The sequence below is a fragment of the Pristis pectinata genome, chromosome 15, assembly GCF_009764475.1.
Source record: "Pristis pectinata isolate sPriPec2 chromosome 15, sPriPec2.1.pri, whole genome shotgun sequence".
In the NCBI taxonomy this organism is placed as follows: Eukaryota; Metazoa; Chordata; class Chondrichthyes; order Rhinopristiformes; family Pristidae; genus Pristis; species Pristis pectinata.
Genome location: NC_067419.1, coordinates 30,462,951 through 30,490,711, shown reverse-complemented (window position 1 = coordinate 30,490,711; position 27,761 = coordinate 30,462,951). Strand labels below are relative to the sequence as shown.

The 27,761-nt window shown below is 41.3% G+C and overlaps 1 protein-coding gene across 1 annotated transcript; it reads right to left on the bottom strand.

Annotated features, from left to right (window-relative positions):
• Positions 1 to 13,669: 13,669 nt before the first annotated feature.
• On the bottom strand, positions 13,670 to 15,161 carry LOC127578603 (interleukin-22-like). Its single transcript, XM_052030764.1, has 5 exons — positions 14,957 to 15,161; positions 14,798 to 14,863; positions 14,535 to 14,684; positions 14,245 to 14,307; positions 13,670 to 13,946 (listed from the first exon to the last, which is right to left on the bottom strand). Exons 1-5 carry the CDS (start codon positions 15,116 to 15,118, stop codon positions 13,845 to 13,847), a joined length of 543 nt encoding a protein of 180 aa, XP_051886724.1. The 5' UTR covers positions 15,119 to 15,161; the 3' UTR covers positions 13,670 to 13,844.
• Positions 15,162 to 27,761: the final 12,600 nt, after the last annotated feature.

Below are 27,761 nucleotides of genomic sequence, written 5' to 3'. Positions count from 1 at the left end.
CCAGTCATAGAAGCTCTCCGCTCCCACTCGCAGCAGTCAGACAAAGCCACACGCTACCGTTCTGGTACCTTAACGGGACACTCACCAAGTAGCAACCTGGGCTCGCAACGCCTCCCCCCAAAAAGAAAAATTTTGATCTGCTACTTTAAGACCAAGTAGCAACCTGGGCTCGTAACATCAGCCACAATCTCATTGAATGGCAGGGCCGTCATGAGGGCTCTAATGGCCTGCACATGCCTTTATTTCTTATGTCCTAATGTTCTTAAATCCCCCATGGCAAATGACAGAGGTGACAAACAAAAAGATAAGGGTCCCAGGTGTGGGCAAGCTCCTTTTGGTTAGTTACCATTGTTCACCAAACACACGAATTAGTTGTGTGTTGAATTTCTCCCTGATTACATACAGGTTTCCAAACAGTGTCTGTAATCAGTTCCAGGGAGTATGCATGTAAGGAGCTGGGCATTCTTCCATGAGTATCTAATACTTTATATTGCACAAGCTATTTTCATCCTTGACTCTGTATTTATGGCCAAACAAAAAGAACATCAACGTTATACAAGAGAAACAAAGGACTGCAGATGCTGGAATCTAGCTGAAAAACACGATGATGCTGGAGGAACTCAGCAGGCCAGGCAGCTTCTGTGGAGAAAAGCAGGCGGTCAACATTTCGGGTCAGGACCCTTCTTTAGGACTAAGTGATTAGGTAAAATCTAGCAGAGGGTGGTATCACTGGAGCAAATAATTTATCACATAGACCCTGATGGGCCTTAATGAGCTTATAAGCATGAACAAACAAAAATTCATCTATAAAACTGGAAATATTGTGAATCTTATGTGAATAGTGAATAACAAATCAAAATTACTCACCATGCAGTTAACACTTTCCTAGAATTGGGGCTTTCTGGTTAGATTTTAACAGCTAAAACCACAGAAGTTGGCACATTAAGTTTGCACTTTCATTTCACTGCAGTTGAAAATGCATATGTACGACATTTTGTAGTTATGTAGATCCAAAGTTCTAAGGAAGCGTCTCTTGGCTCAACTCAGGAGAGACCTTCATATATCCATCTTTGGAAAAACAGAGTATGAGTGTCATGTGCTGGATATATGTCTACACTTCTAAAGGAGATACTGGACCTTTCATATCCCCAAAAAAGATCAATATTCATGCATCATTGGGAAACCAGGGCTGAGGCACAATTCCATCAACAGATATTTACCTGTTAGAAGTCAAATATCTTAATTAGTTAACAGTTAATCCATTTAGTAGCGGTCTCAACTGTGTTCCTTCCCCTTCCTTTACAATCTTGCACTCAAGGTCAATATATTTCACTCTCAGACTGTATACAATATAGATTAAGCCCACAAGATCAACACATCAATTCTCTCATAGTTATGGTGTCAGAGCCTATTACCCAGATTACAGCTTTGCAGTTAAAGGCAACAATTGCAGGTAAAACAAGGAAGAACTACCCATCTCTAGAAACAACTCAGGTACTTTTTTCCATGAGCTGTTTGCTTTCAAAGTATTGGAGAGCCCTACTATAAATTCTTGTATATCCTTAATTTCTTTGGTTAAACAAAATACAATTGGCACTGACATCAACAAGTGAAGTCCATTCAGAGCATGTCAACTTTCTATTATTTTTGCAATATATTTAATCTCTAATCTCTCTAATCCATTTTTTCCTACATTTGACAGGCTATGAAAAGTGTAAAGTGAAAAGTGGAAAATTTTAAATTAATTCAAGATTGCCTCAGACAAGCTCCATATGAAAGGAGACACAAAAGACTGCAGATGCTGCATTCTGGAGCAACACACAAAAGCTGGAGGAACTCTATTTCCCTCCATAGATGCTGCCTGACCACTGAGTTCCTTCAGCTTTTAGTGTATTGCTCCATATGAAAGGAAGGTTTTAGAATTGAATTGCTCTACCGATTTATCAATATTGTTCAGAGTGATCATAAAATAGCTGAAAGAAAAAGTGGAAATGCTACTCATACTTTAATTGTGGGTTTAATCTATATTATATCCAGTCTGAGAGTGAAATATATTGACCTTGGGTGAAAGGTTGTAAAGGAAGGGGAAGGAACATAGCTGAGGCCGATATTAACCTAAATGCTGCAACTTTTTGTAACAACACATGTAGAAGATGCAGTGAAAGGCTACTTAAGTATCAAATTTAGTTTAGCAATCGCCCTGTCAATGGAATAGGGAATGGAGTGGGGGTAATTGCATAGTTTGCATGAATACATTTTGTGCATTGCAGGCAACCACTGATACTTGTCTTAAATCTTAAGAGTAAATGCAGTAATTTATGTCAACAATAGGTACACATATCAGTGAATTAGTACTAGAATGGAAAGTTAAAGCCCAATCTGTGGCGACTCACCGTCTAGTCGGGCGAACCGGCTCGGCAGTCGGGTCGCTCGGTGTTAGAGCGACGAGGCCCAAGATGGCGGCGGGCCTCGTCTTTCCAAGCGACGGGGAGAACCCGCGCACGGGAAAGTCCTGATGACGTAGGACTTACGTCATTGCCGGTTTTTTGGGCGGGAGTTTTCTCCCTTAAAGGGCCCGCGCAAGGTGGGAAAATAAACCAGTTCTGTTTGGCAATCCTCCGAGTGAGTCTTGTTTTATTCCGCGGTAGCAACCGCTACATTGGTGACCCCGACGGTCCAAACGGCTTTTGGACCCGCGAAATGGACGACAGCGCAGCAGCCAACGCAGTGGCCCTCAAGCTGCCCACCTTTTGGACACTTCGGCCCAGCGTCTGGTTTGACCAGGCCGAAGCGCAATTCCACCTTCGGCAGATCACCTCCGACTCCACGAAGTACTACCATGTGGTTAGCTCTCTGGACCAGGAGACAGCCGCCCAGGTTGGAGACTTCATCCAGTCGCCTCCGGAGGAAGATAAGTACCCGGCTTTCAAAGACCTTTTGATCTGGACCTTCGGCCTCTCCCGTCGTGAGCACGCCGCCCGCCTGCTTCATCTGGATGGCCTGGGGGACAGATCCCCATCCGCCCTAATGAATGAGATGCTGGCATTGGCCGAGGGACACAAGCCATGCCTGATGTTCGAACAGGCCTTCCTCGAACAGCTCCCCGATGACATCCACTTTTATTTTGGACATTGGAGGCAGGGAACAGGTTTTCACGGTGGACCGCCTCAAACCGGCCCATTTGGATCTGCAACAGCCTGTCGAGGTTGCCACGCCGCGACGCAGAGGCCGCCCCCCTAAGCGGCAGCTGGCACAGCCCACGGACCTTGGGGACTGTCTCGCCGGTTCTGGGGGGGGTTGTGTGGCGACTCACCGTCTAGTCGGGCGAACCGGCTCGGCAGTCGGGTCGCACGGTGTCGGAGCGACGAGGCCCAAGATGGCAACGGGCCTCGTCTTTCCGAGCGACGGGGAGAACCCGCGCGCGGGAAGTCCTGATGACGTAGTACTTACGTCATTGCCGGTTTTTTGGGCGGGAGTTTTCTCCCTTAAAGGGCCCGCGCAAGGCGGGAAAATAAACCAGTTCTGTTTGGCAATCCTCCGAGTGAGTCTTGTTTTATTCCGCGGTAGCAACCGCTACAAATCCATGTAATTGTCTGGTGCATCCAGTGTTATTAAAAATGCAACAAACCCTTTAAAGTAATATGCAGCTGAGTTGGTTATTCCATTTATATATTCAGTAAAGCCATTATAATGAATTGAAATTAAATAAATTGCAGGAAAAAATAGAAAGTTAACATGCTCTGAAGGGACCTCACTTGTTGACGTAGTGGACAGTGGCAATAGCATTTTTTTAACCAAGGAAATGAGAGACATACATGTGTTTCCAACATTTATGTGGGGGACAGATTCTCCATCTGCAATTTAGACTTATAAATTTTTGTTTGTTTTCCATCTACCATAAACTTCATCATATCAATGAGGCTTTTCCTTAAAGATAAATAAGCATGCCTGACGTATCTGAAAGAACCAAAAAAAGTATGCAATTCATAATTCTAATCAATGGATCCAGCACAAACCAAATCCCAGTGCAGACAGGGGTCAAACAAAGATCTATCATTGTTCCAATCCTCTCCTCAACTTTTCATACCACCTCATCTCTAATGAGCTTCCTGTTAGAGTGGAACTAATCTACAGGATGAATGAGAAACTATTTGAACTCCATCTCCATTCCAACCTTAGTCATCAAGCTGCAGCTCACAGATGACACTTATGTATATGTGCACTGGGAGGCTGAGATCTGGTTCATTGTTGGCTCATTCTCTAAAATGGACTGGAGAATGTGCCTTGCATTAAACTTCTGTAAAGCAAGGTTCTCTAACCCCCTCCCCCACTGGACAAACCACCCCCAACAATAAAGATTCACACTGAGACACTGAAAAACATAGATTACTTTTCATATCTCTGAAGCCACTTCTCAGAACAAGCAGACATCAATAATAAAATTCAACACTACCTCCAGAATGCCAGCATAACCTTTCTCCACCTAAGGAAAAATGTGTTTGAAAAACAAGGCCTCAAACAAAATTCATGATCCCCATCGTCATATATTCTTCAGAGACATAGACTACATACAACAGGCACCTCAAAACACTGTGTCTCCAAAAAATTCCAAATCCATTAGTAGGATAAACTAATTATACTCAGCCAATGCTATTGGCAACATCATTTGTTTACCCTATGCCAGACTCTTGGAATAGATACTTTACTCTGAGCTCCAGAGCAATCAGAGGAAATAACTCAGGGATGTTCTCGAAGACTCCTTGGAATGAATGTAACATCCTCACTGACTTGTGGAGTTCCCTGGCCCTTGACTGATCAAAATGGGGAAGGAGCATCCAGGCTGACACTGAGTATCTTCGAATATCATGTATGGAACCCCAACACACACAGCACCTCCGTGCTACCCATCCACCTGCTTATCCACCACCTTCTGCCTCACCTCTGATAGAATATGTGAATCACACCTAGGCGTCATCAGCCATCTGAGAATCCACAGAATAAAGTGAAATAAAAACTTTCCGTGAATCTGAGGGACTGCCAAGGAGGAAGAAGTAGGTCACAAGGTAATATGTCTGGTGAGTATTTACCAGATAGAAATGCATCTCTACTGTTAAGTATTTGAGGTTTAAAACGAAGGAGTGACAGATAATACCTCCTTCATTTTCAATGTGCATATTTTAGACTGTGTTAAAGAATGTTTATTCAATATGTTACTGTACTTACGCATAGAACTCTATTACTTGGCACAAACAACCCAGGTTCTATTCCTACCATGGTACAAGAAAGCACAGTGAAATATGTTGTTGCAAGAGATATTGGTTTATTTTTCGGTCATTTCAGATTGGAAGTTGCATAAATTATTTATGGCTTCCATACAAATGATTTCATCTCCTGTAAAAATAATTTTCCAACAGATAAGTTTGTAATGTTGAATTTATGAAATAATTTTTCTTAGTAAATTAACTCAGAATATAACTCAGTATGTTAAATACTGAGAAAGCAAAGCTGTTATTGATTTATAATTATGATTAGAATCAAAGGCTCAAATAATTATCTTTAAACCCGCTGGGCAATACATAAACATTATTTACATTGTATTATTGATAAAAGGGAAGAAAGCCATCCTGGTTGTGTCCTTGCTGCCAGAAAATGAGGTCAGAAAGGATTAATATTGGTCTGGGATACCTCACTCCCAATCTACAGTTATATTATAAGCATGTTATATGGTAAAAATGGCATTTCAATTTACAGCCTAAACTAGAAATGGTCCCCTTACAAATGTTAGTGAGGTGCCTGGTGCCTACGTAAGGACCCATGCTTGCAAATTTATCTGTGCTAAGAATTAATAATGATGTGTGAAGTGTGTGCTGGGTCTGCTCCTCAACATCCTTGTTGTGACCATTGCAGTGCCTTCCACAAAGTGATGCATTTTGAGACATACTCTACCTTCTTGTGGGTTTGGAAGAATTCTCTTGAGGACCACTGCAGGTGAGGCAGCTGATTCAAATTGGAGGTGTGCACAACTGCAAACTTCCTCTGATGCTCACAGCTCTCTGGACAGATGCTGCTGAGGACCCAGGTCTAACATAGGCCAAGTCTCAAGCTTTGGTATTCTTGCATGATTTTGTGCTCAAAACAAGACTCAAACCATCTCCCAGCCAGTAAAACTTTTATACTTACATTTCTCTGTTAAAAGTCCTGCAGATAATTTATTTTCACATCATAGTTTTTCCTCCTCATTGTACCGATCCTCACCATCCCTTTCTTTGGATAAGGTTTTTCCAAATCCCAGACTCAGCATGTTGATCCTGTAAAATTTGTGGTCTTGCCAGTAAGACACTTCAGTCTTACTGCATATATTCCATGGAGATAATAGTTTCCCTTCTTGGATGCGTGGTTCTCAATGTATCTCATGACACTACTTTGAAGAACAGTGGGGAGGAGGGAGAAGACTAGGGAGAAGGGAGTTATCACTGGCGTCCTCGTCAATACTCACCCCTGCACTGCCAGTCATCAGCAGGAACCCAGTTTAAGTTGGCATTATTAAATTGTTGTTTGTGTAAGCTTATGATATGTAAATTGGCTGCTAAATTTCCACCATTACATCAGCAACTACAACTCAAAAGAGCTTCCTTGACAGTAATGCATTTTCAGATGTCCTTGGCATTGTGAAACACTATATATATAATTGCAAGTATTTCTTTACTTTTCCTTTGAGACCGTCTTTAAATGATCTTTGATTCACATCTCAATATCTCAGTTTGTCCCTGTCCCCATTTCTCTTATTATAGACAAGTTAAGTATGTCATTATTATTGATGATATTATATTGATAATGCCATATGCAATTACATCCTCCGAAAAAGTGACAGTATAACCTGCACCAGGTAGTTTTAAATTGTGTCAGATGTGGATGCAGTATGACATAATTCTTTGTAATGTCAGGACCAAATCCAGGTTGATGAACCATGCTCCAGGTGTAAAGCTACTTCTGGATCATTTTAAATTTTGCAGATTGGACGCACTTCTGAGAGGAAATTCCAATGTGAAACCATTACTGAAAATATAATTGCAACATTCATGTTATTTCCCAGCATAATTTCTGGATTCTATTATGTCTACCTGCACTGTACTTTCTCTGTAACTGCATTCTGTTTTTCTTTTTACTACCTTGATGTACTAATGTATGGCATGATTTGTCTGGATGGCATGCAAACAAAGGTTTTTCACTGTATCTCAGTATATGTGACAATAATAAACCAATAACCAATAAATGAATTATATAAATTCAACAGCCTGAAGTATAAAGCATCCCTTCCAATTGCTCCAGTGACAGATTGGGTCCTCTTTCAGGATTTAGGCTGCTTTTACACAATAACTGAATCTTTAATGCAGGTATCTTTGAATATTAGAAAAGAGCAGTGGCAATTGTTTTCCCAATATTTAAACATGATACAAAATGTAAACTATTTCCGGCTCATCCAGTGATCTACTTGAGTACTTTTAAATGTAGTTTTGCACCGAGTTTTTCACTGACTGATGATTTAAAGCACTGAGCTACTGTCTTTGAAATGCCAGATATTCCCCCAGGCAACAGATTGATTTGAGTATGGATTGATTTTTGCTGTACTTTCACAACGCAGAGCTAGAAGTATAACTACACCTCTATGATGTCACCAAACCAGGGTATTCTACTTTCATTTGTCTTTACCTTCTGAATATTCGACAGACAGGAGGTGTCAGTTCCAGATTATTTTATTTTGTTTGATACGTAGTTTACTTCCTTGGGAAAAATACTACCCATTACCTCCCTGGAATGCACGTGGAAGAACTGAGACATAGCTGCAGTTTAGGATTAGGAAACTCCTGGCATTTGTCAATACTTTCAAGAAGACCAGGATATGATGTGTTTTTGCATTAACACTGAAGTGACTTCATTCCGCAGCTCACTGCTTGCTGTCACAAGAACTATTCAGATTAAAACAACACTGTTGTTGTTGCACTTTACAATTGGATTTTCATGTCCTAGAAGGTGAATTACATAAAATAAACTTATTACAAGTTTAAAAGCACACACATTGTGGATCATATTACACTGAGTTCACATCAATATTTTCTTTTACCAATTAAATAACAACTATGTAGCAAATAATTTGGGACAGAAAGCTTTCATTTTTTGATACTGTCAATCGATGATCATATAAACTTGATGCCTTTGGTGGAGAGTTGTTGTGCCTCATCCCCATCCAGCCTGTATTGTAGTCAGTAAGTCTGTGCATCATCTGGCAATTGCACTGCATGTAGTAAATCCAGAACTGTGCCAGCACCACTGATGCAATTTTAAGATTTGAACTTTTCTTGTACAGCTGTGGTGTCTAGCCTTTCTAGATACAATCTCTAGTGCCATTGGTCTTATTTTCAAAATAAGCAAGCTAGTGAATGTATCGGTTCATGCCTAGCTGTGTTAGGTACATCTAGCATATCTAAGTCATCATATTTTAAAACTTCTGAATATTCCAGAAAGTAGTAATAAATAAATGGATGTGTTATCTCTTATAAAAGACAAACGGAGCAAATGATCACCAGGGTTGTGCAATAAACAGCGATATATTGATAATTAAAGTACTTTCTAGTATCTGAACCCTGTCCAATTTCTCTCGTTGTTAAATCCTGCCTAGCTTCACCACACACCAATCTTGATGAAGATGATGCTCAAATATAAAACAAAAAAACACCCTGACAGAAAGGTCAGGAAGCATTTGCAAAGAGGGAAACAGAGCTGACATTCCAGATTGATGAGCCTTCATCAGAAACAGGAAAAGTTAAAAGACAAGCATGTCTTAAGTTGCAATAAAGGGAAGAGGTGTAAAGAACAAAGATAATGGCTATGATATACTGGAGGCCAAGGGGGACTGAATGACACATGGTGATGACGAGGTTTGTGAAGGTTCGTTAATCACAGTTAATCTTTCTGGAAGAGATGTAAATAGTAGAAGGTTTAAGCAGAGCAATTTTGCTTATTCTATACTTGCTCTAAGCTGTAGATTCCCAGAATATGGGATCATTTTCATTAGCTTCCATCTTTTCCATAAACCTGCAAAAAACTGGTCACCTTTCGCAAAGCACATTGTTATTCAGTGAGTTTGAACCATTTAATAAAGCATGAAACATAGTATCACAACCGTCACAATTCTTGTATTTAATATCTTTAATCTTCAGAATAGAATCCTTCATTTGGTTCATGACACTATTTCATTCTCATTCTTATACTGATAGATGACTGCAATTTCAAACTGAATTTTACAATTTAACTGAACACAGTGGAAAACTACTTTATGAAGATGGCAGGATCTTCATCACTATAAAGCAAAATCTTGCAACTTGCTGCATCACCCCTATAGTATCAAGCGTATATGTTGACAAAATCCTGATTGTGAGGTTTGATGGTTGACAGACCATTCATTTAATGAAAGATTTTCAACGGTAAAGAACAAATATTGAACCCCATACAATTTTGTAAGAAGCAATATTCTGAGCACTGTGAAACAGCTTCACAAAATTATTTTAAGTTGGATATGATCTGTCCCCACTCTATTTCTGATATTACTGAACAAGTTGCTTTATGAGCTGTTTTATTCAAATCAACTCTTGGCTCTATAAGTGATTGCATCTTCTTTAAAACTGTCAGCATAAGCTGTTTGTGCATAGTAGGTGGCTTAACTCATGGTTTACTTAAATGAATAAGCACATGAAGTCGAAGGATGAAGCAACATCTTTATTTAAAATATCACATTCTATTTTTCAAATCCCCACATGGCTTCAAATCACTCTGTCTGTAATCTCCCCCACCCATTCAACCCTCTAATATCTGAACTCTGGAAATTCTGGCCACTTGAGTATTGCTGATTTAATTTCTCCACCATTCAGCTGCCAAGGCACTAAGCTCTGGGAGTCTTTCCTTAGCATATCTGCTTTTCTACCACCCTTTCTTGTCTTAAGACCTGTTTTGAAACTTACCTCACTGATGAAGCTTTTGGTCCATCATCATTTTATGTGGTCTGATGTCACATTTTGTTTGATAATGCTTCTGGGAGTACAATGAGTTCACATCGACCCTGAGAGAACCCACTATCTACACTCAGCCTCTCTGCAGAAGTGCCCTTAAATCCTCTGATTTCCTTCTATTTACCTTTCAGTCAAACTTCTTACATTTCATGCTGCCCAGTCTCCAATAATCTCCTTTATGGTACCTGTGTATACTTCACAAGCTATTCCTAAATAGTATTAAGTTATCAAAGTCAAAGCATAGCCTGGATGGTGGGAATCTTTGATGATGGATCTTGCCTTCTTGAGACAGTGCCTCCTGTAGATACTACCGATGGTGAGGAGGGATGTATTGAGCAGAGTCCACTACTCTCTGCAGCTTCTTATGTTCCTGCGCATTTGAATTGCTGTACCAGACCATAATGCAACCAGTCAGGATACTTTCAACAGTCAAAGTAAACTTATGATAATAAACTAAAATCAGAAATAAAGAAAATGACAGCAGAGATTATGAAACTACCAGACTGCCATATAAAAATATACATATTATGATCAGTAATATCCTTTGTCCAATATCTGCTGTGCTTACCCTGTATGTGACTCCAGATCCATAGCAATGAATTTGACTCTTAATTGCCCGTTGAAATGGCCCAGTAAATTCTTATGTGGTGTCAGACTATTGCAAAAAAAAAGCAGAAATTGATCAGCATTGATCTGGTCACTGAACATGACAAATCCACATGCAATGAAGAACATCTGAAAATGCCAATCTGGTGAACTAAATGTATTTAAACAGTAAAAGCAACTTGCAATATTCAGAGCAAAGCAGCAAAGCAGCCCCACAATATTGGATCAGATCATAGCGATATCATCTTGCCACATCTGTGCAACTAATAGGAGGAAAGTGCTCAAGGGGCACCTTAATCTCCAGTAATGGCATAGCCCAGCACATGATTGTAAAACTCAAGTGTGTGCGACATTTTCAAACAGGAGTGCCAAAGGAATGATACATTTCAGCCTCCCCTGAGATCCCCACCCTCAGAGAAACCAATCTTCAGCCAGTCCAGTGCACTCCCTGTGATATCAATCAATGGCTGAGTGAATTTAATATGGCCACCACTGTAGTATTAAAGCCATGCTCCAGAATTGCTTACAAAAGTGGTATCTCCTCAAACAGCGCTTCTACTTCCTCAGGAGGCTAAAGAAATTTGGCATGTCCCCTTTGACATTTACCAACTTTTATCGATGCACCATAGAAAGCATCCTATCTGGATGCATCATGGCTTGGTATGGCAACTGCTCTGCCTGAGACCACAAGAAACTGCAGAGAGTTGTGGACGCAGCCCAGCATATCACAGAAGCCAGCCTCCTCTCCATGGACTCCATGTCTATACCTCTCACTGCCTTGGTGAAGTGGCCACCATAATCAAAGACCCCAACCACCCGGGTAATTCTCTCTTCTCCCCTCATCCATCAGGCAGAAGATCCAGGAGCCTGAGGGCATGTACCACCAGGCTCAAGGATAGCTTCTATCCCACTGTTATAAGACTATTGAAGGGTTCCCTTATATGATGAGATGGACTCTTGACCTCACAATCTACCTTGTTATGACCTTATACCTTATTGTCTACCTGCACTGCACTTCCTCTGTAGCTGTAACACTTTACTGTATTCTGTTATTGTTTATACCCTGTACTACCTCAATACACTGTGCAATAAATTGACCCGTACGATCGGTTTGCAAGACAAGTTTTTCACTGTACCTCAGTACAAGTGACAATAATAAACCGATAACAATACCAAATTGTTCAGCTATGTCCACATAAAGCAAGAGAAATCTAAATCAGCCAATTACTATTCTATCAGTGAATTCTCAGTTATTGAAAGGAGTCATTGACAATGCTATTAAATAGTCACTAATATTCAATGTGGGATTTGACAAGATTACTCAATTCCAAAACCCATTACAGCCTTAGACCAAGCACAAGCAAGAGCCAAAATCTGGAGGTGAGATGAGAATGATTGCAATGGATATCAAAGCAGGATTTGACCAGTTGGCTTTAAGAAGCTCTGTGGAAATTGAAGTCAATAGGAATGAATGGGGCGGGGGGAGAGACACCATGAGATGGAAACATATTTAACACAAAGCATATTAAGGACCCTGAATCTTTTCCATGCTTGGAAACTCTCCGCTGGATTAGCATTGATTTTCTTTTAAAAGGTCTTCCACTCCACCAATCCAAAAACAATACAGTACTTCCCTTTTATTGCCGCATTTGTCCATTCTAAATCAATGAGAAACGGGTAAGTAGCCTTAACCGGATATCATCTTCATGGAAAAATGATAAAGTGATACAGAAACAGGCCCTTCGGCCCACCAACTCCATGCTGATCACCAAGCCCCATTCTAGTCCCGTTTTAATCTCTCCACGTTCCCATCAACTGCCCCTTGATTTTACCACTAATGTCGAAAGTTTTTCCTCGGATGGAGAATGGCGAGAAATGTCATGTATTATCCTGGCATCACATCACATAAGTAGGATAATGTCCCCATTATATATTTGCAATTAACTTTCTGCTCTGCTTTCGATGGCCCGTCTTCCTTATGGACAGCCAAGCAAGCCTCATGTCTTCCTTTTGATGGACGTGCCATTTCTGTGCGTTGTGTGACCTTAAATCACCACGCCAGATTGAATTTCCAGTATTTATTTATGCAATCGGAGGAATATTTTCCCTACTTACGACTTTGAGAGGAACTCTCTGATCCCATTAGAATTTTACCTGTACCGCCGTTTTAATTCCAAGGTGACATGTTTCCCAGCGCAAAACAGTAACTCAGCTTTGAAGAAACTTTTTTTTGCAAAATATGATTTTAGTTATTTCTGTGACAGAAATATTTTCGAGATAAACTACAAACAAAAACTCATTACGTTATCTGATCATTGTTTCATCCGGATGATGAATGTTTTCTCATTATATCTGCGGGAAATGGCGATTCCTTACGGATTCCTCTAAAGCTAATAGGTTTATGTCGATATAAGACGGGGTGGGGGGGGGGGGGGTGGGGGTTGGAAATCAGCTCAAGTCATTCGCTTTTACGCGTGTCTTTCTCTGGTAATTTTAACGTAGAGTGAGCCTTTCCCACCTCCACCCCCAACATATTGTTAACTTGTCTTGACTCAAGCTTGGTGCTTTGGTGGATATACAGTCACAGATGACTTTCTACCATTAAGCCTACTAAGTAAAAAAAACAAATAACTTCTCTACATTCAGTTGAGTTCCATCTCGGTGTCATTCAGAATTAAAAGAGAAAAGTGTGTATTACAGTGTTTACTAGTGGCGGCCCGATATAATTAATGATTATTACAATTGTCAGGTTTCCACAGGAACGAGTTTGAGCTTGCGAGAAAAAATCTAAAACACTTCGTGGGCTGTTTTGCAATTTAGAGAATGGTTTGTAGAGAAAACTCTCCCGTCACGTAACTCGGGCAAAAAATGAATTAATAACAAGTAGCTTGTTTCACTTCAAATATGTATTTATTCAATAAAAATACGATCTTTGATTTTCTACCGAATGTGATTAAAAATATAATGTTACAAGTGACCATCAGCAATGCAATGTTGATTGCTACACATAACTTACTGTAAGTAATTACAATGCAGTGTATAACATTATACACGATAAATACACCAAAAATAAATATATTTCATTGTTAAGTTAACAAAACGTGTTCTCTGGAAACTGTTACTGTTTTCTTGTGTCTTGAATTATTTTCCTCATTCATCATTTCGTGGTTTCCCCTAGTGACCAGGTTTCCTTCCTGGTGTTGAACAGCGGCTCCCGATCTCCTGAAGGAGGATGAAGAGCTCCCCTACAACTTTGGCCTTACTCGCCTCGCCGAGCTGGAATAAATGGGCCAGAAAAAAAATCAGTGAATATAATTCAGTGCAAGAAGACTAAGAACTGTTCTCCACGAAGCATAGCGTCGGAAGGGTGGTTACAGAATGTCATACCACTGAACTTCGCTGAGATCAATTCTTTTTCCAACTCTTGGTTTTATTACAATATTAAGAACACGGGGGCTTTGATACATCATAAATCAGATCTGTAAAGGTGAATCCTGAGTATCAAAATATCGACATGACGGCTTTATGCCTTTAATCTGATTTGCAAAATGTGCATGAATGCTTTGGAAATTACCTTGTCCACTTTCTGCTTCAGTTGTTCAATGTTTTTGTTGGCTTTCGTTTTATCTTCAGTATCCTGAAAAGAACACAATCAATTCAATCATAAGAACTCGTTTCAGCCCCTGTTCCAGTCAGCGCAACTTTGGCTACAGTCGATCTTGCTTCTACCACTGACCCTGGATCTGAGCTGTCTGCCCACTAGGAGAGTCATGACGCTGCGTATTTAATTACCCCTTTGAAGAAGCAGGCGATATCTAGTCTAGGTTCTCCCGAATTGGTTCAATCAGAACAGGAAACACTTACGCAAGCAGACATGTGCCGTTTCATCAGAATGGTGAGAAACTCCTTAACCTCTTTTAGATGCGAATATTTGGCATGCAATTTGTCAGATTTCAGAACGGTTCCAAGATAGAAGTCAATCACCTCCTTCAGCACGTAGCAACTACCAGATTCCTGCAAAATAAACCATGGATCTTTCAGGTATTCTCCAAAACAAAACCGATGATGTGAATTGTTAATGTGGGCTCGATGAGATTAAAGAGCATCGCACCCATGAAATGTTTTACCTCTAGTCCTCGAAATAGGTCCTTTCCCACCAGTCTCGTCTCCGTGTCCTCGTCGTGTTTTTCTGCCTGTGAAGTGGTTGAAATGAATTAGTGTTATATTAAAAAGCTGGAAACAACATTCATTTCAATGCAGAGTGAAAGACAGAAACCTTCACTTACATCTTTAGACAGAGCATGGACCTTATGTCTCATCTGTCGTAGTAACTGTTCTTCTACGTGACAAACCGCATTCGAGCTCTTGGGTTTCAACCTTGGAGCACAGTTCACCAGGACTGCAAAACAACCAAGTACCAACACAGCTACAGTCGTGAAGGAAAGCATTCTGAGAATAATCTATCAGACAGATCTGGCCCACTCGCAAATCAAAACTGTCTTACTTTCCTGCACCTCAATCAAGATTGAGATAAGACTGACAATCAAAACTGAAAAAGATGCGTTGAGCTACAAACTTAACCACGCTATCTATTTTTCTGAATACACCACCGGTGTGCATTGTTTATATATCTATCAAAGATAGTACAGAAATTTCCCTGAATGACCTGATGACGTATGGAGTTTACTCGCTAAATTTCCGCTTTCTAGCAGGTAACTTGCGGGATTTTTTGACGATTGTGCAAATTCGCAGCGTTCTCAAGTCATGTCAGCGTTTTAAAGTGAAATATTATTTTTCAGGTGTTGTATGTAATTATTTTGTATTATTGTTCAATAATGGTAGCTTGCCTATCTAGTCTCTTATGATATCACACCCTAGTTTAATTTTAGCCAAAGGAATATCATGAACATTGATTGTTAGAAGCGTTTAATACGGCTTGATCGATCGCCTCCAGCAAGTCTAGGGAGCCCCCAGGCGGAAATTTAATAAAATCATCCTTGACTATTTGAAGATAAAAAGTCCACGGATCCTTGAAGGTAATGGATTGGATGATAAAGTGGTTAAAATGTCTGTGAACTATATTAATGTAAGATCAGGGATGCTCCTTTAGAATTGCATACGACCCTTCTTATGACATAGCTTGAACAGTTCTGCTCACCACATTGCAGGGAAGATGTGTTTGGATTGGCTGGATACAGAGGAAATTTACCAGGATTTTGTAATGGGGAAAAATTAAAATTACTAAAACTATGAGGGACCTGGGTAGAGTAAATACAAAGGAGCTTCTTTTCTTGTAGCTGAGGTTTCAAAATCAGGGGAGGTGGTGGAAGGGCACGGATTTAAAGTAATTGGTAACACAATAGAGGGGAGCTGAGAAAGTGTACTTAGGGAGTCTTGACCTGCATGGTCACTGACCTACTGATGAACGTGGAATTAGGCTGGGTCGCACTTTCCCAGCTGGCACAAACATGATGGTTGTTGAATGGACTCCAAGGCTGTAAATTTTCTACGTTCCTACAATTTAATTAATGCAAAACATATATCCATCTCTTTCCCTTAGTAACAGGCTCAGAATTCTGCCACATTCACAAAGATTACCACTAAAACATCAGATTTCCAGCTAATGGCATGACCTTTTTTCTCAGATGGTTTATTTGTATCATTGTGGGCACTTGACAAGAAAGGATAAGCTTGGTAATAAAGTTCAACACTTTCTTGCCCCTAACCTCTGCAGAGCAGAAATTTTTCTGTGATATTCTGTTCCTGCTCCCCAAATGATCCTCTCTGTTGCACTTTTAACTGTTCAGTTACCCATCCTGTCAACATCAATAAGACCTTTTCTTTAACCATTTTACTTGTTCTTTTTACAGTCACTGTATCACCTCCTCAGAAAATAAAGCACCATAAGCCGTCTATTCTTGGCAGTTACTTCCCCATCTCAGGCATCCCTTCATTGTGGAGCAGACTCAATGGTCCGAATGGTCTAATTCTGCTCCTATATTCTTATATGTTATGGTCTTCATTCACAAAACTGTGTGCTCAGCTCTCCGGTGTGCTTCATTTCACAGTTTACCCACATCAAAGGTGAAATATAATTGCAAGGTGCTGTTATTTAAATATTCTTTTCTGAAAGGAAATGTCTCTCTAAAGATTTTCTCAGTTTCTAAAAATAAATCGTTGTGTTTAATTCCTTCATTTTAGAAGGAAATGTCTGTTCACAATTATAGCAGTGAATGAATACACAGGGGAACAAATAAAACAAAATAAAATCTACAAACATTGGAAATCTGAAATTCAGAGGTAATCATCCAATAAGAAGAAATGACAGATTATGATGAATTGGTTGTGCATCTTTCAATAGATCTGATGATGGAGTTGCAATCAATACATCATAACTTGCCTTTTCTCTTTACAGATACTGATTAAAATGTTATGTATTCCCAGCATCTTCTACTTGGAAGTACAGACTTACATAATATAATAGAACTTTACAGCTTGACTCACTATGAGAAACAGTTATTTAACTACTTAACTTAGCATGCCCTCCATCACTTCAACAACTTCCAGTTCACCGGCCCTGACTACTTCATTTTCACCATGGATGTCGAGTCCCTGTACACTTCATTCCCCATCAGGAAGGCCTTAAGGCTCTCCGCTTCTTTCTGGACAAGAGACCCAACCAGTTCCCCTCCACCACCACCTCCCTCTGTCTGGCAGAACTGGTGCTCACTCTCAACAACTTCCCTTTCGGCTCCTCCCACTTTCTTCAGACCAAAGGTGTAGCCATGGGCACTCGCGTGGGCCCCAGCTATGCCTGCCTTTTCGTCAGCTATGTGGAACAGTCCATGTTCCAGGCCTACACTGGTAATGCTCCCCAACTCCTTCTCCGCTACACTGACGACTGCATTGAGGCTGCTTCCTGCACCCATGCTGAGCTTGGCAATTTCATCAACTTTGCCTCCAACTTCCACCCTGCTCTCAAATTTAAATGGTCCATCTCCGACATCTCCCTCCCCTTTTTGGATCTCTCTGTCTCCATCTCCGGAGACAGATTAACAACAGACATCTTTTACAAACCCACTGACTCCCACCATTACCTTGACTACACCTCTTCCCACCCTGTCACTTGCAAGGATGCCATCCCCTTCTCCTAGTTCCTCCGCCTCCGCCGCATCTGTTCCCATGCTGAGGCGTTCCACTGCAGGTCATCCGAGATGTCCTCCTTCTTCAGTAAATGGGGTTTCCCTTCCACCACCATCAATGCAACCCTCACCCGCATCTCCTCCATTTCCCGCACGTCTGCCCTCATCCCATTTCCCCACCACCTGACATAACAGGGACAGGGTTCCCCTTGTCCTCACCTACCACCCACAAGTCTCCACATCCAACACATCATTCTCCACAACTTCCGCCGCCTCCAACAGGATTCCACCACAAGGCACATCTTCCCCTCACCCCCTCTCTCTGCTTTCCATAGGGATTGTGCTCTCTGCGACTCCCTTGTCCACTTGTCCGTCCCTGCAGATGACCCTTCTAGCACTTATCCCTGCAACCGTGCAAAGTGTTACACCTGTCCCTACACCTCCTCCCTCACCATCATTCAGGGCCCTAGACAGTCCTTCCAGGTGAGAAACCGCTTCACCTGTGAATCTGAGGGTGTCATTTATTGCATCCAGTGCTTCTGGTGCGGCCTCCTATACATCGGCGAGACTTGACGCAGATTGGGCGTCCACTTCATCGAGCACCTTCGTTCCGTCTGCCACGAAAGCAAGGATCCACATTCCACATCCCACTCCCATACCAACATGTCTATCCACAGCCTCCTCTACTGCCACGTTGAGGCCAGACATAGGACAGAGGAACACCACCTCATATTTCACCTTGGGAGTCCTCCAACCTGACAGCCTCAACATCGATTTCTCTAACTTCCGGTAACCCCTCCCCCTTCTCCCCTTTCTCTATTTTTCTCCTTTGTCTTCCCTCATTCCTGTGGCCCCCCCTCCCCCCTTCTCTTTCCCTTTTCCTCACCCTCATGACCTGCCTATCTATTCACCACCTCCTTCCCTTTATTCCACGATCCAGTGCCATCTCCTACCAGATCCCTTCTTCATCTGCCTCTTCTACCTATCACCTCTCAGCTTCTTATTTCACCCCCCTCCCCCACCACCACCCTCCTACCTTCCCTCTCTCACCTGGACTCACCTATCATCAGCCTGTATGTACTCCTCCCCCTCCCCCAACCTTCTTATTCCAGCTTCTGCCCTCTTCCTTTCCAGTCCTGATGAAGGGTCGACTGCTTATTTCCCTCCATAGGTGCTACCTGACCTGCTGAGTTCCTCCAACATTTTGTGTGTGTTGCTCCAGATTCCAGCATCTGCAGAATCTCTTGTGTCTCAGTTATTTAATAGGGCATGTTTTACTGTCTATCCTGTAGTGCTTCAGAACAAAAGAAGATGGTATAAATATAGCTCAATTAGTCCACAGTGTGCGGAGAACAAACACTAGGGCGAAGATTATTTGACTTTCTCCTCACCAATCCACAGAAAAGATTGCCTATGGCAGTAACTTTGTTGGTACTATCTCCTGATGACCAGCAAGCCACCTGTCACTCAACCTTGGACCATTCTGTTCCTTCTAGCACGGGCTCAATGTTCTGATGGGAAGCCACCTCACAGCTGATCGGCAACATTCTGTGTAGCACAGGGACTTTCTGACCATAAATTGCTTGTCTACTCTTGACTAGTCTTCACAACTGGCAGGACCCCAGCCTCAGCTTCACCAACTGTTAAAGCTGTCAAATGGCTAGATTTCCCTCTTTCTTTCTGGTAGTTTGCAAAGTGCTGTAGTGTAAAACTTATTATAAAAGTGGTTTCTAACCCCACTGTTGTATTTATTACCTCCGAATATATGTGTGATTAAGGATTTCCTTTTGCTTATCTCTCATTTCAATCTATAAGAATGATGTCATAAACCATGCAAGAAAACAGCCAACCTTCCTGATACTATTTAACTGTGTCCATAGAAACCAAACATTTTGTCTGGAGTTGTCCGGGTGCTCCAGTTTCCTCCCACATTCCAAAGATGTACAGGTTAGGAAGTTGTGGGCATGCTATGTTGGCACCAGAAGCATGGTGACACTTGCAGGCTGCCCCCAGAACAGTCTATGCAAAAGGTGCATTTCACTGCGTGTTTCGATGTACATATGACTAATAAAGATATCTTATCTTAAAAACAATTTGGAGTGTAAACCTAGATTTCTAGGCAAATGCCTTCAGTTATTTGTATAACAATCAGAATGACTTTAGAAGATCTGCCTCCAAGTCTTGCTTTAAAATGAATTCACCCTCCCTCAATTCTGTTAACCTTGCTGTCATATTTGGTGGAATTGATTAAAAACTGACCTAGCTATGCAATGCTGTAGACAGTTAACAACAGGACTATGTACCACTGCAATCTGTCACTTCATGCCTATCAGTCCTCTAGGACTATCAAACATAATGTTCAACTTTGATTCAGTCAAGCATGAAGATCCACTAGCTGAGAGCAACACCAGGGCTATGGTACAAAAGTTGGTGCACTGTTCTCAACTTGATTGTTCTTGATTTTTTTTAACTTCACAGTCTTTCCTTACAGAATACTGGTAAGCAATGGAAGGAATTTTAGACTGATCTGACAAGTTACAATGTGAAAACTATCTTACCATGATTATCTTTACATATGGACATAGGGTGATTTAATACCACATAGCAAGAAGATCTTATTGCTCTTGAAATATATATGTTGAAGTTGAGATGAGTTTGTGTGTGCACATGAGTTTGTGTGTATGGTGGATTTGCTGCATTGGGTAGGTGTTGTGTGAAATCATTCTTTCTGCCTTAAGGATCAAGGACTCTGGGACACGAGCTTTGTAGACCAAAACTAGTTTTAATCACAAAGGCAACGCGGGACAGAATGGATGGGAACAGACACACACTCACTCACGCACAGGATACCACAAACACAAGAGGGGAATTGCAACTGGGTAAAATACACACACACACACACACACACACACACACACACACACACACACACACACACACACACACACACACACAGATACAAACAAGCACACAATAACAATGTACAACTTCAGGATATAACACTTCAATGCCTGACCCACACTAGCATTGGCCCTAACGCTCCCTGAGTCTGAGTGAAATGCTCCCTGACCACGTGGTGATGCACTCTTACCAATGATCTCTGCAGCGTTGTCTCACTACTCCTGGGGTCATCAAAGAGGAAGGGCTAGGGGACGCAACTCTTTTTATGGTGCTAGGAGACTGGGTGGAGCCCCACTGTTGTGATTTAAACAAACCAATGGTGTGGGAGTCAAAGACAAAGGTTCCTGCCACAGCCGATGGTCAGGCAGGTTCAGAATGGTCAGGCAAGTTCAGAGGCAAAAGGTACTCTCACACCTGAGGGGTGGGTGGAGCCACACCTTGATTGACAGTAGTATCACTTCCGATTGGAGGAGCAATGCTGTCCCCCGGTCAGTGGGGGTCATTGTCGTTACTGTCACTTGACAGCCATGTGGATTTCTCAGGTGGGCAGGTCACATCATTCACATGCCCAACACCAGATTCCCCAAAATAGATACTCTGTTCTGAGCTCTGTTACAGTAAGAGATTACTTGGTGGACACAGGAAAAGATTTCAAGGATGTGTTCAAAGACTTCTTGAAGAAATGCAACATCCCCATTGACTCCTGGGAATCTTTGGCCCTGAGTGGAGGATGGAGACACGGATGGTATTGGGAACTTGAGGCCATGAAGAAGAGCTGCGTAGTAGTGGAACAGGCATACCACCTCACAAACTAGCCACCTGCTCAATCTGTGAAAGACTCTGCATTACCACATTTACCCCAATAGCAACCTCAGAGCCCACGAAACTGGAGTGGAAATAAGTTATTCTTGGTCCTGAAGGACTGCCTAAAAAGAGAGTAGAGGGGAGAGAAGGGGCTATGGTCACACACTCTGTCCATGCAGCAGCATTGGAGGCTCACCTCTCCACTGGATTTGACACAGAGAGGACCAAATGCTTTTGCAACCACTGCATCCTTTAAAGCTCTGCACTCTTACTCCCATCATAAATAGTGATGAACAATTAAGTATTGAAGGGGAAGAGGCTTGTTTGGTCCATGTTCTCAATGATAGTGAAGCTTTACATGTGAATGCAAAAGACAAGGCTAAAGTACTTGCAACCATCTTCAGCCAAAATTTCTAAGCAATGACCCTTCTCTGTCTCCGCCATCCATACCATCACAAGTGCCAATCTTCAATCAAATTGATTCACATCAAGAAATAGTTGAGTGCAAGGGACACAACTAAAAATGTATATATGAATAACATCATGGTTGCAGTGCTGAAGATCCATGCTCCAAAAATAGATATGTCCTCAGTCAAACTATCGCTGTATTGCTATTGCTAGATTATTGGCATTATTTAAAGAGGAAGTAAATAAATCTTTGAATGATCAGGGAATTGAGGTCTATGTGAAATTGGTACAGAAAAGGAGATGAGGCCTGGGGCAGATCAGCCATGATCATAATGAAAGGTAGGAGAGGTTTGAGGGACCGAGTGGTCTACTCCTGCTCCTATTATCTTATGTTCTTAATGTTTATATAACTGCAACCTGCCATCTGCACAACAATGTAGAAATTGCCCTTAATATCCATTAAATAACTATTGTTCAGTTAATATTATTAGCAAAGTGGCACAAGGAATCAAAAACAATCCCGTTAAGCAGAACTTGTTTCCTAAAAATGTGCAGCCATGCTCAGTTTGGGTTCCACCAGGCCTGCTTAGTTTCAATGATTGCAAGTACCCATCTCCATTCATAACTCTTCAAGTAACAATGCAATGTATGTCCACGTGTATCCTGGCACAGGTTGATAAGTAGCAACAGTTGCACCACAGAAATGACAGGTAATGACCACGTGCAAATGTCCCACTTGCATCTGTCATTCACCACCTCTGCCTGGATGTAACTGTTTGCCAGCATCAACAAAACATCAACATTCCAGCTACCACTGTTGCCAGAAAACTCCAGAAAGCCTGCATGGCTCCCAAACCCAAGCTCAGAGACCATATATTCTGTGGAGAGTGGCCCATTCCTTACTCCCCACTTTCCACAGATAAAAATGCACAAGTAAGGTATGGTACAATCCCTTCCAGTTGCTTGGACAACTGTGACTACAAACAATCAAGAAGCCCTACAGCATCAAATCTGTCCGCAGGGTCACACCACCTCCCCCATTCTAACTTTCTTTCCTCATCAGGGGTGTACTGGTGGCTGCACTGTGCAATATCTATTGGATGCCAGCAGCAATTTCCCCATGATTTCTCACCAGCACCTTTCTGATCCATAGCTCCATAACTGAGGACAAACAGATGCAAGTCCATGGAAGCCTCAGTCCAATCCACACACCATTTTTACTTAAGTATCCTGACCCTGTTCCTGACCTTTATATATGCTGACATTATTTACAGTTCTCTCCTCAGATATTGATCCCCTCTATCAAATCTGCTGTATCAACCATCCCTTTTTTTTTCCTATCCTTGCAAACAATTGCCTAATCTCCAACTTCCCTTTCCTCTCAATTCTTTAAACATCCTACCTAATGTCTGTCCATCTTTCCCAAATTGCTTGAATTTCTCTAATTAGATTTCTTCCTCCTTAAACATTACCACCTAGACCCACAAAGTCATCATCTTCATTCCCCAGGTACCATCTTGACACTTCTCCCTGCCAACTGTCTAAACTGGATTGCAATATTAACAACCTCATTGTCATATTTTGTCCCAACATCAGCTTTAAATCACCTTTCTCCAGCATCACTAACAACTTGGCCTTCAGCCTGTAACGTTAACTATTTCCTTTGCCTCCACAGATGCTGCCTGACCTGCTGAGTTCCTCCAGCAGTTGATTTTTTGATGAGTGGACCCACATTGGCTCCTACTTAAGCAACAGCTCAATTTTAAACTTCTACCCTCATTTTCAAATTGCTGCACAGTCTCATCTTGCTTATCTATCTAATCTCCTCTAGATCTGTAGATCTGAGATGTTGTGCTCCTCTGATTCTGGCCTTTTGATTATCCTCATAAAGAAATATGATACCTTCCACTGACAAGACACTTAAGGTCTGCAATTCCATTCCCAAACCACACAACCTCTTTGCCTTTCTTTCTGCCTTTAAGATCAGTACAGATGGCTACAGACCAGAAATTAGATTTCTTCCTCCTTAGAAATGGGATTAGTATAGGTGAGTACTTGATGGTTGGCAGGGCCTGTTACTGTGCTGTATGGCACTATGACACTAAGATACCTCTTTAAATCCTAACTCATTGTCCAGATATATGGACACCTGTCCCTATCTTTCTTAATGTGGCTTCTTGTCAAATTTTGATTGATAAAGTTCCTGTGAAACACCTTTCACTAACTGATAGGTACAGTACTTTATAATTTCAAGTTGTTGTAACAACGCTGTGGGAGCATTTCACAATGCAGACTGCAGTCTGTCTGCTTTTGCTGGTGGTTTCTGTCTTCGAGTTGCTTTAGGACACCTTGTTACAGAATGTCAGATCTGGCACATCAGTCAGTCTGGGCATTTAGGAATGGACAATAAACGGTGACTTTGTTGATGGAACTCCATCCCAAGATCCATATCTATATAATATACAAATACACACATATGATTCCACTGAGATGATCAAAATGTGTCAGTTTGGCTTCAGCAATTGCAGCAATTATAACCAATCTCATACCAATGTTTTAATCAATAGTTCATAACAGCTTTGGTATCAGATGGACAACTTGTGTGCTATAATTACACTAGAAAAATGTATTCAGCGGACTCCTAAATTTCAGCAGCTGTCACACCGATGACTAAAATTCTAGTTTCCAGATGTTTGTTCAAATTTGTCATTTACATTTTATTTTAAAATGTCAATATTCCACTTCTCTGTTTTTATTTAGTGGTTGACTTAACTAATATTCACAGATTATATTGAACAGTATATGTTCTCCAGGTGGGAGAGGACTGATCTGCCCTTATATTATGATCTCGTTGAAACATATAGGATTCTTAGGGAACTAGATAATGTAAATGCTAACAGGACATTTCCTCTCATGGGAGAGTCAGAACCTGAAGGCATGGTCTCAGAATAAAGGGGTGCCCATTTAAGACTGAGATGTGAAAGAACTTCTTCTGTCATAGGGTTGTGGGTCTTTGTTATGCCTCGCTGTGAGAGCAGAGTCAATGTGTGTATTTAAGGCTGAGTTAGAATTATTTCTAACCAGTAAGGAGAACAGTAGCTTTTCCACTTACATCAAGGATTTTGGGGAAACGGCAGGAAAGTGGACTTTAGGAATGTTGACTCCTACTGAATGGTGGAGCAGCTATGAAGGGCTGAATTGGCTACTCCTGCTTCCACTTAATTTGGTTTTAAGATTCTAAGAACATCTTTAAGATCTCATGATATTCTACTTAATTTGGTCTTAAAATCTTAAAAACATCTTTAAGATCTCGTGACACTATTTGTAGAGGCCCCCTTAGAATCTTATGAGATGACCTCTTATTCTTCTAAACTCCAGTGAGTAGAGTCGCAACCTTTTTAATAAGGCATTCAAGATCATGGTCTAATGCTTCAAGAACTGGAATCCAATAACTCCTTATCCTGGCTGATATTTAGCTCTTAGCCAATATTACAAAATCAGATTACCTAGTTGCTTATGTGTGGGGCCTAGTGGTGTACACATTTGCTGCCAATTTTTCCTGTATTTAGAGATTACATTTTTAAAAACAACATCCTTGATTACCAAGTAAGAAATTCTGAGATTCAATATAAATGCAATTTTCTTCTTTCACTTTGCTGACTGCAAAACAGCGTAAACAAGGCAGTGTGACTCAACTATGACAATTTATACTAGTTTTCCAAAACCAGAATATGCTGATGAAAGCAGGGGTGGGTGGGGTGGAAAATGGTGAGTCAAGAACAAGATGCTGGAGGAACTCAGTGGATCACGCAGCATCTGTGAAGGAAAACAGACAGCTGACGTTTTGAATCAAGACCCTTTATCTGGACCCAAAATATCGACTGTCTATTTCCGTCCACAGATGCTGCTTGACCTGCTGAGTTCCTCCAGCATCTTGTTTTTTTACTCCAGATTCCAGCATTTGCAGTCTCTCTCCAGTGTAAAATTGTGAGTTTAAAGTGCATGTTAACCTGGTGTAAATGTCCCAGCAAATTGTGATGAGGAAAAGGTATCCTGAGAGTTGAGAAACACCACAAGTTTCTGAATTAATCACTTAGCTCTGCTATTATTCCCACAATACTAAGCACTCACCGTCAACCTCCTCATAATCAAGAAATTGCTTCAGTGGTGCTATTGAAACTAAGTAAACTCATCCAGAAAGGATATAAAGTATGTAGAGCCTTTTGATGACCAGATTTCTGTTCCTGTAAATTGATTCAAATCTCCAGAACAGAAAGGTAAAAAACTGAAGCACACATCCACAACATTCAGGGTATAGTAGCACTGTGGTGAATTTACTGGACCAGACGTCAGTTTTGGATCATTTATCCAAAGACATGAGTTCAAATTCCATCATGGCAGATGGGAATTTAAATATAAGTAATTAATTAAAATCTGGAAATTAAAAAGAGCTAGTCTGTAATCATGAAAATATTGTATTGCCATATATTAAAAAAATCAGATACACAAATATGCTTGATTCCTAACTGCCTTTTCATTTTGTAGACAATTAGGGATGTACAATAAACGATGGCATTGACAGTGAAAGCCACAACCTAAGGAGGAATAAATACAAGGTGGCAGAGACATTTTTCAAGCTAAGGGCATAAAATATAGTGCAGCCCAACCCCAAAACGAAAATTCCAGAGTTAAAACATTGTGTTGGACATGGGAAGCAACTGTACACAGTAACAAGGTCAACATTTCAAGACTGGCAAACGTGTTTGGACGTCCAGACCGGTTGTGAGACTTAACATAAATGCAGGTCTTCTTTCTAATTTTACTTCTCAGTAGATAGGTAGCCTCTACATCTACATGTAACTCCCAGTATTTACTGCATTAGCGATCTGTGAACAATGTCATAGTTTTTTTTAATACAGGGATTGAAATGTGATTTTGCATATGAACTGGCACATGCAATTGTCTCTTCACGTGTGTGTACGCATACACCAGTTTTGTATCTGATATTCAAACACACAATTTAGGGCCACTGTCCATTCGGCACTGCTGTGAAACGTTTCCAGCTGTACTGGTGGAAAGGAAGCCCAGCCCCGCATGCGGAGTTCCCCAGTGTCCCCCCATGAGCGCAGCGATTCCAACTGAGTTGCCCATGTACCGCGGGAGGAACGTCTCCGAAACCAAAGCATACAGTTTTCAACCACTGCTCGCAGCTGATAAAGGAAGCGTCGGAGGACTCGCGCTGTCTTCTTGGAAAGTTCTTTAAGCATGCAAATTTCCTTGGTTACTTAGACGAAAAAAAAACCCTTTTATTTTGCAAATTATACAAGTAAGCGTCAGTTCTCGGCATAATCGGATGCACGAGCGCAGGAATTTGCAAGTATGCATTTTTAAAAGAAAGTTACCCAAGGTCTTTTTAAAAATCAATGTGGTTTCGCTTGGACCAGGAATAGTACATTAGAGAAAGATGCTCTATCAAATGAAATATTGTACTAATTAATCGTCAACTAAAACGGAATACATCAGAAATTAACTTGTTTTTATCCACTCGATATTTAACTTAGATGGTAGGGGCGGCGCCGCTGCTGTAAGCTGCGGCCTCACCGCTCCAGCGACCAGGTTCCATACAGGCGTCGGGTGTTGTCTGTAAGGAGTTTGCACATTCTCTCTTTGACCGGGTGGGCTTCCCCCTGGTGCTCCGGTTTCCTCCCACATCCCATAGACATGCGGGATGGTAGGTTAATTGGCCACTGTAATTGGCCCTAAAGTAGATGAGTAATAGAACCTAGGGCGGGAATGGGAGTTGATGGGAATGTGGGTAGAATAAAATGGGGTAGGG